General features: G+C 32.6%; 1 protein-coding gene across 4 annotated transcripts; it reads left to right on the forward strand.

Moving 5' to 3' along the window:
• Positions 1–10,452: 10,452 nt before the first annotated feature.
• On the forward strand, positions 10,453–13,505 carry LOC104235825 (uncharacterized). 4 transcript variants are annotated; one of them, XM_009789649.2, is made up of 8 exons: positions 10,453–10,492; positions 10,781–10,867; positions 11,298–11,411; positions 11,502–11,780; positions 12,063–12,176; positions 12,398–12,470; positions 12,588–12,654; positions 13,183–13,505. In XM_009789649.2, exons 1-7 carry the CDS (start codon positions 10,463–10,465, stop codon positions 12,623–12,625), a joined length of 735 nt encoding a protein of 244 aa, XP_009787951.1. In that variant the 5' UTR covers positions 10,453–10,462; the 3' UTR covers positions 12,626–12,654; positions 13,183–13,505. The 4 variants fall into 4 exon arrangements, with proteins under 4 accessions (XP_009787951.1, XP_009787952.1, XP_009787953.1 ...); XM_009789650.2 differs by lacking the exon at positions 13,183–13,505 and adding an exon at positions 12,785–12,872; XM_009789651.2 differs by having other exon boundaries at positions 10,468–10,538.
• The last annotated feature ends 644 nt before the right edge of the window (positions 13,506–14,149 follow it).

The raw sequence follows: 14,149 nt of genomic DNA on the forward strand, positions 1-14,149 counted from the left end.
CGATAGCTATTCTAGACCGGCAGGTTCGTCAGTTGAGATGAAAGAGTTATCCTTCGGTTCAAGTGCAGTGGAGAGGTCAGCCTGTCGAGGTAACTACCTAGGAGTCCGAGTCCGATATGTGTAGCAGATATCCCCACATATTCATCGGCTCAGGTACTTTTCTATGTTCATGCGAGGACGAACGGTGGTTTTAGAGGTGGAGAATGTGATGACCCAAATTTTAGAACTCGATTCCATGTTCCGAGGTCGGAAAACCCTCATTTTATTCCTCCTCAATTTGGTGCGCAGCTCGAGCGCGTTTCTGGAAAGCCTTTATGTAAAAATTTGAGAAATATAATAATTTTTGCCTTAAAAAGTTGATTTAGTTGACTTTGGTCAACATTTTGATTAAACGGACCCGAGATCGTATCTTGATAGTCCATGTGGGTCCGTAGTAAAATACGGGACCTATTCGTATGCACGGAATCGAATTCCGAGGTCCCTAACCCGAGAAATGAATTTTTGATAAAAATTGTAAGACTGAAAATCTAATGATTTAAAGAATTTGATTAATGTTTGATCTCGTTGGTATCGGGTGCGTATTTTAGTTAAGGATCTCGGTATAGGTTTAATAATATTTAAGTCATGTCTGCAAAATTTGTTGAGAAACAGAGTTGGTTTGATGTGATTCGGACCTTTGGTTGAGAAAATAAAAGTTTTGAAACTTTCTTGAAAATTTCATGCAATTTGGTGCTAAATTCATAGTTCTAGAGGTTATTTTGGTGATTTGATCGCACGAGCAAGTCCGTATGATATTTTTAGACTTTTCTACATGTTTGGTTTGGATCCCCGAGGGCTCGGGTGAGTTTCGGATAGGCCACGGAGCAATTTAGAACTTAGAAATTTTTGTTGGTATAGCTGAACCTGTTGCAAGCCTCAGACTCGCAAATATGAGGTCAAGGTTCGCATTTGCGACTACTGTTAAGGTTGCATTTGCGAGCTTCTCATCACAAATGCGAGAGAAGCTGGGCCAGCCTATGTTCGCAAATGCGAACAAACCTTCGCATTTGCGAAGTGTGTCTGGGGAAGGGGTCTTCGCATTTGCGACCAATTGGTTCGCATTTGCGATAGAAGCAGAAATGCGACAGGTTCACATTTGTGAGCTTCGTAATTGCGAAGCTCATGTCGCAAATGCGATATCTGCAGCTGTGTAAAAGGGACTTAAATCGGATTTTTCAACCATTCTTCAAATTTTCAAAATAAGAAACCCTCTGGGTGATTTTCTAAAGATCAATTCTTCCCCAAATCATAGGTAAGTGATTCCTAACTTATTTCTTTCAATCTTTCACTTTATTTTACAAGATTTCAACCTAAAATCTAATGTTTTCATGGTGGAATTGAAGATTTTGGGTAGAAATTAGGGATTTCAAAATTTGAGGATTTAGACCTCAAATTGAGGTCGAATGCCAAAACTAATGATACATTTGGGCTCGGGGATGAATGGGTGACTGAGTTTTGGTCTGAACCTCGAGTTTTGATCGGGTTCAGGGTCGATTTTTGACTTTTTGGGTAAAATGTTGGAAAACTTATAATTATGCATTGAAATTGATTTCATTAGCGATAATTAATGTTATTAAGTTAATTATGACTAGATACGAGTGGTTCGGAGGTAGAAACTAGAGGAAATGCGGCGATTGAGCCTTTTTGGCCGTGGAAGCGAGGTAAGTGTTGTGGCTAACCTAGCTTGATGGACTAGATATTATTTGCTTATTTGTTATGTGTTTGGGTGTTGAGCATAACGTATAGGTGAGGTGACGAGTATCTATACGTTGTTGTCGAGTCATAGCATGTGAAACGAGTCTTATTCTTGTAAATGTTGTATCCTTGATCATATTATTCATGTTTAGATTATCTATTCAAGGTGTTGAGCCATTTCCTATCATGTTCTACTGAATTTGGTTTTGATTGAGTATTGACTCAAAATTTGGATTGGTATTATGGAACTAGGTGTTGAAGTAAGACTTGGTGTTGTCATTACTATCTCTTTATTATTGTCGTCTACGAAGGGTGATGCCATGCACGTTTCTATTATCGATTATCTGGTAAGGTTGAGAGTAAAAACACGAAGGGTGATGTTGTGCATTTTTTGTTTGTTGTGTTTACTTATTATTACCAGTTCAAGGTGTACTAGTTGTTTAAATTCCTATATTTATGTGATTCTTTATCTTGCAACCCCCCTTAGCATGCTTCCCCTCCCGTTAATATCTGCTTAGCTTTTATCACTTGTTATTTCTGTTAGCATATTGTTTAATTGCACAGGTTTATGTATGTGTCCTTGTCACTACTTCGACGAGGTTAGGCTCCGCACTTACCGATACATGGGTTCGGTTGTACTGATATTGCACTCTATACTTTTTGTACAGATTTCGGTACTGGACCGTGTTGATCTGAGTTGGGTTGCTGCCTTCAGTCCAACAGGAGACTCAAGGTAGATCTGCCGGCGTTCGCAGACCCTGGAGTCCCCTTCCAGTTATTCTAGTTTACTGTTTTCTTTTAATTCAAAGACAGTTGTATTTTCTTTCAGCCAGTATTTGTAGTGACTCTTAGAAGTCCGTGAATTGTGATATCAGTTTCTGGGTAGTCATGTATAAGTACTTGGGCTATTATGAGATTTTGTACTCCTTTAATCTGTTTGGGTTTAATTGATGTTGTTTATTGGATTGGTTAGCGGTTAGCGTATTAAATCTCTATCTATTAGTTTGCCTAGCATTTGAAAAGTTAAGCGCCATCACGACTCGTGACAGAAATGATTTTGAAAAATCAGTTCTACCCATTTAGTTTCTTCACGACAAAAACTCAAGCAAATAGTAAGAAGTGAATGGAAGTATTGATAAAGTGATTAGAGAAGAATGACAAATTGTCAAAGTTGGCATAAAAATATTTTTGAAAATAAATCTAGTAATTGAATTGATTTTTTTCTACACCTTGACAATAGAGACAAATATTTAGGCAAGCTTTTCTCCTTCGGGGCGACGATTGAACAAGACTTTTTGAAAGCCAACGGTTGATACTATTTTTGAAAGAACACTTAGTTGTTAATAAGAATAAACACAACTTTTCAGAAACGCCACTTAAATCAAAACATTTTTGTCCTATTTAAATTGCTAATATATTATATATTCTTAAATATTTTTAGAAGTAGAATATTTAAGTAAATGAGAAGGGCATTTTAGTAATTCAACTTTTAACTTTAGGGGTTCATGCTTCTAATATATATATAAATAAAAGAATATTAAGGCTTTTTTACCATGAATATTATATATTTTCTAAGAAAATACCATAGATTAACCTATTTTTACTATTAATTTAAAAAAATGGGCCCTTAAAAACTTTAGGGGCCTAAAGCCCTTTCTTCAATTGCTTGACCCTTATATATATATAAAAGAATTCTTATACTTTTTTACCATGAATATTATATATTTTCTAAGAAAATACCATAGATTAACCTATTTTTACTATTAATTTAAATACGAAAAGGGCCAAAAATACCCCTAACCTATTGGAAATGGTTTAAATTTGCCCTCCTTCCATCTATTAGGCCATAATTTACCTTAACGTTAACTTTTGGATTGAAAATACCACTCTCTTAACAGAATTATGAGATGACAAGCAAGGCTCTGTTTTCGTCAACTATTCGAAGGGAGGAGCTCTTGTTCTTGACGGGAGTGAGCTGATGCGCTTGGGTCAACAAATTTTCTACAAATAAACTACAAATCAGTTTAAGTATGTATAAAACAATATTGTTTTAATGGTATCTACAAATTACTATATTTATACTACAATTAAACTGCAATCTATATTGAAAAAAATGTTGACTACAAAATTTTCTCCTAATCTACAAATTTTCTACAAAAAATCTACAAAGAAACTACAAATCAGTTTACGTATGTATAAAGCAGTATTGTTTTGAAGGGTATCTACAAAATTACTACATTTATAGTATAATTACACTACAATCTATGTTGAAAAAAAATGTTGACTACAAAATTTTCTCTTTATCTACAAAATTTCTACAAATAAACTACAAATCAGTTTAAGTATTGTATAAAGTTGTATTGTTTTTAAGGGTATCTACAAAATTACTACATTTATACTACAATTAAACTACAATCTTATGTGGAAAAAAATGTTGACAACAAAATTTGCTCTTCATCTACAAAATTTCTACAAAAAACTATAAATAAACTACAATTGCACCCACACTGTCACACTTATATTGAGTCAGATGTTTGTTAACCTAAGTTTTTTTCTAGTTTGGTCAAGAACTTGTGTGTCAATGCCGGATAAGTGTGACACTTGAAGAATCTCTACCTTTAAAGAACCTCTAAATTGCCTAAAAAGACAATTTATTTAATATTGAAATAATATAGACAAAATGGAGCCGGAGGTTACAGAAGATTCATATGGCTACCCCACAAATTTACAATTGAGAATTGTTGAGTTGATTGATCGATTGAGGAAGTCTTCTGTGTCATACATCTACTCTCGATCTCGTAGTTGTTAAAATTCAGAACAATATCTGACAATTACCAGAAATTATAATAACCGAAACAATGGGTTTCATATTGAATCTCTTTGGCTAAAAATCTGATTATACTCAATGGGTCTCATCTCTGTATTTTTTGAGAAGAAGAAGGAATGGAGAAGAGAAAGAAATGGGAGGGGGGAAACGACGTTGGTCAGATCTTAGGAATTAAGGGGAGAGAGAAACGTGGGATATATGGATACCTTTAATTAAGGAGTAAAAACTGCCCATTAATTAGACCCTTAATTAAGTATGGTATAAGATTGGTAATTTGGTATACGGGTTTGTAATTAAATCAAACCTTAAACATTGAGGGTAATAAGGTTTCCTATGTGGTATAGGAAAGTAAAAATCCCACTTATTTATTGGTCCAAGTGGCAATTAGACCAACCCATTAAAAAATCCATCCGGGTTAACCCAAAACAACTACAAACCATTTGATTTTCTCACAGATTGTCCAAAGATTTTCAGCACTGTAAGTTTCAACTAGGATAATGGAAAGCTTGAAGTTCAATCCTCACAGAGGTACTCAAATAATGTTTTAAGTTCCAATCAACTTTAGCCAAGCAATTAACACAATTGATCTCAATAGAGAAATCCACCAGTAGAGGATTGAACAATGCCTAGTACGAGCTCCTCGAACCAACAACTTTACTCGATTCTCAGCTTCAAATCAATAGGTTTTTTCGAATGATTTCCAAAAATCCTTAAATCAATAATACAATTTTTTATCAACCCCAGATTCGTTCTTGAGAACCTAGGAAGGAATTCGAAAATTTCAACCAACCCACTTAAAATTCAGTATAAACTTCTCAAAAACTGTAAAAAAGGTGTTTTGAAACCAGAAACAACTCAAAATCCCAAATTCAAAACACCCAATTGATCCCTTAACAAATTTTCGGGGTTAAAATTCAACTCAAGCTATCAGATCGTTCAACAATGGCAATCCAAAATTTTCTGGCACAAATTCAATTCCAACTACAAGTATTAGCAGAAATCAAATTAAAATGATTTCGCATCCTTAATAATGAACAAACTTCAAAAAAATTACACAAATTTATAATTTGTTCATTCCCCGTTTCTTCAATGTTTTGCTTTTTACGACTGAGTGGATTCAGAAGGCGATATCGTCCTTGTTTGACGCTGCGATTTTTGGTTAAAACTAGCGCAAATAAGCTTCATTCTCGTCTAAGCTTCTTCATCCTATAAAAATGGGAGATTCTTCGAAACTCAGTTCCAATAATTGCCTAACTCATCGGTAAACAAATAAATCCTAATGGGTGGGTTATTTATGAGTCAGATTTTTTATGGGTTGGTCTAATAGCCACTTGGACCAATAAATAAGTGCCATAACCCACATATTTCATCTCATAATTCTGTTAAAAGAGGGGTATTTTCGATCCAAAAGTTAACTTTAAGGGCAATTATGGCCTAATAGATGGAAGGAGGGTAAATTTAAACCATTTTCAATATGTTAGGGGTATTGTTGGCCCTTTTCCGATTTAAAAAAAAATGGGCCCTTAAAAACTTAGGGGCCTAAAGTCCTTGCTTCAATTGCTTGGCCCTTCAACCGATATCACGATTAAAAGTTTTAGAGTTAGTAGTTAATGCTTTATTAATAGAACCTTTAAGCAATAACAAAAAAACCCTACCTATAGTAATAATTTTAAAACTCATCGGAAAATATTGTCCAAGGGAGTTACCGTTCTCATTCAAAAGGTAGAAGGGGTATTGGTTTCCAACCCTCAATGATTAAGGGGGTAAAGTGAAATTTATTCTAAAAAAAATTATGAAATATTGGTATTCTATAACAACATATAATAGGAAGAAATTTTTACATTCCTATGTCATATAGGAAACTTTATTACCCTCAATGTTTAAGATTTGATATAATTACATTTGGTATACCTAATTATCAATTCTATACCATAAGGTTTTTTAACTGTACATTAATTGTACATTATATCACTCCTACATTTATGGTACCATATATTCCTCCAAATTCCCCCCACCCCATCCCCACCCCCACGTTTCTCTCTCCCAACCCCACACCCTCACCCACGTATCACCACACAGCCAGAAACTAGAAAAACCAGAAAAACAATTGAAACCCTCTGCTAAATCCAGAAAAACAATTGAAACCTTCAACCATTAACGTCCAAAATCAAGATTTTTTCTTCTACAACCAGTCAAATCTTCAAAGTTTCATACACAACAATAACTTTTGATGGTTATGTTTTCGGGTTCCTTCAGTAATATAAGAGGAAAGGAAAAGAGAGCAGCAATTCTACCATTGACATCCATTAAAAAGCTTTGAAGCTTTGAATTCAAATTTGGGTTTTCAAAAATCATTATTTGTTTGGATTGGGTGCTGTTGTAAATAATTGAGAATATGGTTTGGAGTTTATATCTCAATTTTGAGGTTGATGAAGATTAGACTTGACTTTGGCTGAATTTCAGATTGAAATTCGAAGAAGAAGAAGACGTATATTGCATAAATTATAGAAAAATTGTAGACTGTTGTTTATTTATTTTTCTTGAAGAAAAATTGCAAAAATATTTTTTTGGATTCCATATTTAGCATAGCAGTTTCGTAATGAGTAACAAGAGCATATAGGAGAATCACATATTTGTAGCATAATCGGGATTTTCGACATAATTGCGTTTTTTGCAAAAGATTTGTAGAAGTTTTAGTCGTTTTTGATTTATGAAAACAGAAAACAAAGCATTTACAATCAGAATACAAATAATCTATAATTTATCGATAAAATACCTACAAACTGAGTACGTTGAATTTTAATATCCCAATTCTCATTCAATTGTAGCATAATTGGGATTTTCGACATAATTGCATTTTTTGCAGAAGATTTATAGAAGTTTTAGTCGTTTTTGATTTGTGAAACAGAAAACAAAGCATCTACAATCAGAATACAAATAATCTATAATTTATCTACAAAATATCTACAAACTGGGTACATTGAATTTTAATATCCCAATTCCCATTCAATTGTAGCATAATTGGGATTTTTGACATAATTGTGTTTTTTCAAAAGATTTGCAGAAGTTTTAGTCATTTTTTTATTTGTAAAAACAGAAAATAAAGCATCTACAATCAGAATACAAATAATCTACAATTTATCTACAAAATATCTACAAACTGGGTACATTAAATTTTAATATCCCAATTCCCATTCAATTGTAGCATAATTGGGATTTTTGACATAATTGCGTTTTTTCAGAAGATTTGTAGAAGTTTTAGTCATTTTTTATTTGTGAAAACAGAAAATAAAGCATCTACAATCAGAATACAAATAATCTACAATTTATCTACAAAATATCTACAAACTGGGTACATATTTGGACTTGAAATGCTTCCCCTGAAATGCATGTTTCACATTTTTGATACATATTTTTGTCCAAAACAATACTAAATCATCCACTTAAATACAATTTTTATACAATGTTGTTCAACTTTCATACAATAGGTAAATTAATAAAAGAAAAATAAATAAACAAATGTCTACAATTTATCTACAATTTCTGCAATATACATCTTCTTCTTCGAGTTTCAATCTGAAATTCAGTCAAAACCAAGTCTAATCTTCACCAAAACCCCTCAAAATTGAGATATAAACTCCAAACCATATTCCCAATTATTTTCAACAATACCCAATCCAAACAAATAATGATTTTTGAAAACCCAAATTTGAATCAAAGCTTCAAAGCTTTTTAATGGTTGTCAATGGTGGAATTACTGCTCTCTTTTCATTTGCTTTGTATTTTCGCCATAATTGCTTTTGTTGCAGAAGAATTGTAGAAGAATTTTTTGATTTTGATTTGTGAAATCAGAGAAAATGTTGAAACATAGTTTATCGCAAAAAATAGAGTACGAAAATTTTGTAAGGAAGTCGACGATAGTGATTACTGTGCGTGATCTGCGTTGGAAGATCTAGAAAATATTTAATTCCCCTTTTTTAGCGCGCCTAAATAAGGAATCCTATAGCTATAATGATTCTTTATTTAATGCATTGTATATATTATGTAGAAATACTATTAGCATGAAGGGTAATATACAAACTATGACCATATTTGGTAATATAGTTTCTTATATGGTATAGGAATGAAAATTTCCCTAGTAGGAATTGGTAATTTTTTTAGCCTTATATTAGGTTTGGCAATGATAGCCCTAAACAATTGGCATTATATAGCCAAGTCTTAAAAAAACTACCCTCTTTTATATTCTCTCTTAAAAAAAACTACACGCTTATTTTGGCTTCCCTCCCCCTTTCTCTCCTTGTATTTCTTCTTCTAACTCTTTTCTTTTGCTCTCATAATTTAGCAAAAAATTCTTGCAAATTATGCAAAAACAAATCAATTGGATGAAAAGGTAAGGTTGATCTCACATCAGAGAAAATCAAAAGCAAAAACTAAGAGAGAAAAACTATATTTCAACTTTGTTTTTCTTTTCTCTTCTTTTATTTTTGTTGGATTGAATGAGTGAGTGTGATTGAAATTGGTGAAAAATATCTAAACGAGGATATATACAAAATTTGAGCAAGATTCGCGAAAACTAAGAGAGAAAAAATATATTTCAACTTTGTTTTTCTTCTCTCTTCCTTTTTTTAGTTGGATTGAATGAGTGAGTGTGATTGAAATTGGTTGAAAATATATAAACGAGGCTATATACAAAATTTGAGCAAGATTAGAAGTGATTTAGACTGGTTTCGGGTAAAAATCAAACCTAAAAATCCAATTGCGACATGTGTATTTCACATTGTATATCGTGTACATTAGTGTATATCACACACAAGTTTTTAAGGATGTCTGTGTATATCACTTTGTATATCATGTATACAACATAAATTTTTTATGGACGCCCGTGTATATCACATTGTATATCGTATATATAACACAACTTTCATGGATATACACAGATATAATATACATGAGATATCACTGATGTACATAAAGATATACACGGGTTACAATAGGGGATCCCCATGTAGAGTCGTCTTGAACTTGAGTTTTCAATCTGAAATGTGTTATACAAAGAAGGAAAATAAACTTTTAATAAATTTTTTTGATATACACATTATTATTATGTTATATACTGTGATATATAAATAATATAATTATTATTATTATTGATCAAAAAAGGAAAATAAATTTTTGATATAGCATGTTTAAGCAAGTTCTAAAATATAAAAATAATAAATATAATTGTGGAGTAAATAATATTTTTGTATATAAAGAAAATTAATTTTTGATATACACAAAGAAGAAAAATAAACTTATGATATCTATTTTGGTATACACATGTCCAATGTGCTATACAAATAACACAATATTTTTATTGTGATATACATTGATATAAAGGCAATAATAACTATATATATAATTTTATATATATGATATACAAAGAATAATATTATTTATATTCAAATAATGAAAATAAAATTTTAATATATATGTTAATAAAGAAAAAGAAGAAGAAAAAAGTTGTAATATACATATATTATTGTAATATACATTTATTGGCTATTTGATGCCAATATTTATAACTAGAACTATTTTCTGTCAATTATATAGATATATTGTTATACCATGCCAAAACCCCATGACTAATCCCTACGTCCTATAATGGTGTAAGATTTCCGGAGTCAAATGAATATTCTTTCGTTGCAATTTTTTCGTACATATTTTATTTATTTTGAATTATTAATTATTACTCCTTAATTATAGTACTTTTTACTAATTTTAAATATATAAATTTTATTTTGAAAATTTTAAAAAAATTGTATTCAAATACACAGTCAAAATTAAGAAGGTTGAATATTTTATTTTTTTTCCTGAATGTATATATAAAAAATTCAATTACAACTACAGCTATAACCCTAAATGAGACGTACAGTTGGTCGTTTTGAACTGGTAAAGAATTGTCCCTCTGCTTTCCGTCTCATATTATTCTCTTAAGGTGTCAATACGAAACCCTAAAACTTCTACATAATTGTATTTCCGAGTTTTGAACTTTCTTTAAATAATTGGAAAAAAAGTTCCCCCCCCCCCCCCTTTTAGCATACTATGTGCTGATATATATATTTTCTCATCTTATTTAGTGTCTGGGTATAGCTTTGTAGCTGCATTTAATGTAGCAATTTAAGGGTCTAAAATTGTTGTTTGAGATTTCCTGAAGCGATTTTAGTGTTGTGAATGCAGATAATTTTGTTAGAGGAAATTATAATGGAAACCGATTCAGAAGTAAAAGAAAGCTCCTTAATTTTGATTAAGCAAGGTGCCGAGGCTGTAAGTTACCAGCTTCTGTTCTATTTGTTTTTTTTTATGAGCTATATTATCATTTAATTGCTGAAATAATGGTTATTAGATTTTGAGTAGTATCAACAGTAGAATATTCTTTTTTTATTAATGAGAAATCCCCCAAGACAATGGTGCACGGTTCAAAACTTAGTGGATAAAAGTACCTGCCCCTTTACCTCCTCCACTTAAATACCAAGCTTTTGTCTGCGACAAGAATTTGAACCGTTGAAGTGAAGTGTGCCTAACCTACACATCACGGACTGTGCTCTTACCACTTAACAATTGTCCTAAGGCACATCAATAGTAGAATATAGTAGTCTGAAGGCACTGATTTGAGCTGTTTATTTTTGTTGTTTACTATGTGAATCTTCTAACAATACCTTATGCATCTTTTCTGCTTTTCGCTCTTTTTCTTCAGAGAGTCTTTGAGACATCTTTTGTGGGAAAGAGGTGTATAGTTAAGGAACGGTTCTCGAAAAAGTACAGGCATCCGATTTTGGACACAAAGCTCACTCTCAAACGATTAAATGCGGTTAGTTGAACCAGAAATTATCAATTCCTTATTTCATGAATTTTGACCAGTATAGTTGCATGACTTTAAGATGTGTTAATGCTGGAACAGGAGGCCCGATGTATGTCTAAAGCTAGGAAGCTAGGGGTTTTAACTCCACTTCTTTATGTTGTTGATGCTATATCGCATTCGCTGACATTTGAATATGTGGAAGGCGCTTCGGTCAAGGACGTACTTCTCGATTTTGGATTACATGGTATAGTTGAAGAAAGAATGAATGACATTGCGATTCAGATTGGTCGTGCAATTAGCAAACTCCATGATGGTGGCCTTGTTCATGGTGATTTGACCACATCAAACATGTTAATCTGCAAGGATACCAATCGATTGGTAGGTGTTTGTAAAGGTCTAATCTGAGTCTTTGTTGATCTATTGGGTACTGTATACTACATGTGAAGCTCTGTTACAGTTTGTTTCCCTTTTTGTTTTTTCTATATTTCTTGGAATCATATGTATCTGAATATATAGGAATAGATAAGAAGTATTCATATAGCATGACCTAAGTAGTTTGGAATTGAGACGTAGTTCACATATTGATTATTCATGGATTGGTTGGTTCTTAACTTTTATCTTGCTAAACCAGTGGTAATCAGTAGCACTGTGTTTCAACAGGTATTGATTGATTTTGGTCTGAGCTTTACATCAACCCTTCCAGAAGATAAAGCAGTAGATTTATATGTACTTGAACGAGCGTTGCTTTCTATGCACTCTTCATGTGGAAATGTGGTAAGTACGGTCAGTTTTTCCCCTTTTTTTACCAAACCGAGGGTTTAAGTGTTCGTTTTGCTTTCCTCTTTCTTTCACATGGCTGATAAACATGACCCTCCCTACTCCCAAACCCGCCCCGCCCCACATGCACACGCAAAAGCAATATCGAAATAGATTTCCACCCATAAACAGCATCTTATGCTGGTGGATGTAATCTTGTAACGGTATGCATTTTGTAGATGGAAAAGATACTTGCTGCGTACAGGAAATCCTCCAAACAATGGTGTTCAACATTAAATAAGCTTGCCCAAGGTGTGTACTCTACAATTTGGTAGTTAAGTTCCCTTGGATCTTCTAGAGTTAGCAATAGTTTGATGTTTACATTTGTTGCTATACTGACTTCTTGTCTTTTTAAATTACAACTTTTAGTGCGACAAAGAGGTAGAAAGCGTACCATGGTTGGATGAGCTGTCTCAACAATCTACTCCATACATAGGTAGGATGAATTGTTGTGGATAGTATTAATGGAATATGTTTAGCATACACTGGTGTACTTGTTATATATTTCTCAATTAAAGCCTCTATTATTTATGCATTAGCTTTCTTTCATTTAATCTTCTTGGCAGAGAGGACCTGAGGTTGATATACAAGCTTTACAAAAGTGTTCTAAGACGTAAAGTTGTGAACAAGAGCTGCTTATGATATATATCCTGGCTTAGATTATCAATCGACATGATCTTTCTGATACTTTTTCCATGTCTTTTGCTTGATGTTTGAGCTAAAAAGCTCTATATAAACCAGTCTTATTGAAGTTTCATAGATTAACTAAAATACTTAAAGATTGGGTGCAGCATTAAAACTTCAAATACTTTTTCCAGTTGAAGTTACCTCCTAATTGTTGTTCAATAGCAGCTTATCTTTCAAAGATCTACAGTGACCTCTTCGCTGTAGTTCTATAGTTGTTTAATTGCAATTTGTTCGATGGACTGTTGCGTACTTTACCATCTTTATATTGATTCTACAGCTACTCCGAGCATTGCTGGGCGGCAAAACAAATATGCTGCTCGATATTGACAGGAATATGAAAGACAATTATGTTATGGTTGAGCGGTGTGATGCAGCTTTGGTGATGAAATATTTGGATGTATCCTGTTATTACTATTTATATGCATGAAGAGGGCTCTTTTTTTAAGTGTACCTTTCAATTATAACGGTGATTAAATTCAGTTTAAACTGGTGCAAATTTCACTATAATAGCAACTTGTTTTAGATAATGAGCTTAGCTATATTGACTTCTATTTTGTAATATTAACGTATTTTATAGTTTTGACGGATTAACTCTTCTGAGTTGCGCACTATCGTGTTTTAATTTATATATACATAATAACATATCAAGAAATTGTACTCACAAACAAGTTGCTATTTAGTTGATTTAGCTTACTTGGATTTTGGTCAAATTCAATTTATTCTGCCAGCTTATACGCAGTTTACTAACATAAAACTTGCCTATGAACATGATAAAGGGTAGTTTGGTGCATTAAGCTTGCTATATGCAGGTATCTCGGTACACTAAGTTCGCGTTATATATGGGATCTGGGAAAGGGTTAGGTCATATTTGTTATGTAGGCGGTCTTACCAGAGGCAGTCACGGATCAGCATCTATGTACAGTACCACATTTTAGTTGATATATAGAGAAATCTTAGGTCGTGTCTTAAAAAAAATATTTTAGTTGGTGTTTCCTATATTAGCTTGATCCAAAATATATTGGAAATTCACTTGCTCCTATATGATGGAATAACAGAACTGATAAATATTACTAATAATTAGCTATTCTCAGAATTACATGCCATAATCATTCTCTTCAATTCACACGAAACTGCTGAAACATATTTGATTAGATCTTCTCCTTTTAAATAAAACACAATAATTTTGATTTTCAAACACAAATCAGGAACCTAAAATGACTATTTTCCGAAATTTTATTGCTCTT

Source organism: Nicotiana sylvestris, chromosome 10, assembly GCF_000393655.2.
Source record: "Nicotiana sylvestris chromosome 10, ASM39365v2, whole genome shotgun sequence".
NCBI lineage: Eukaryota > Viridiplantae > Streptophyta > Magnoliopsida > Solanales > Solanaceae > Nicotiana > Nicotiana sylvestris.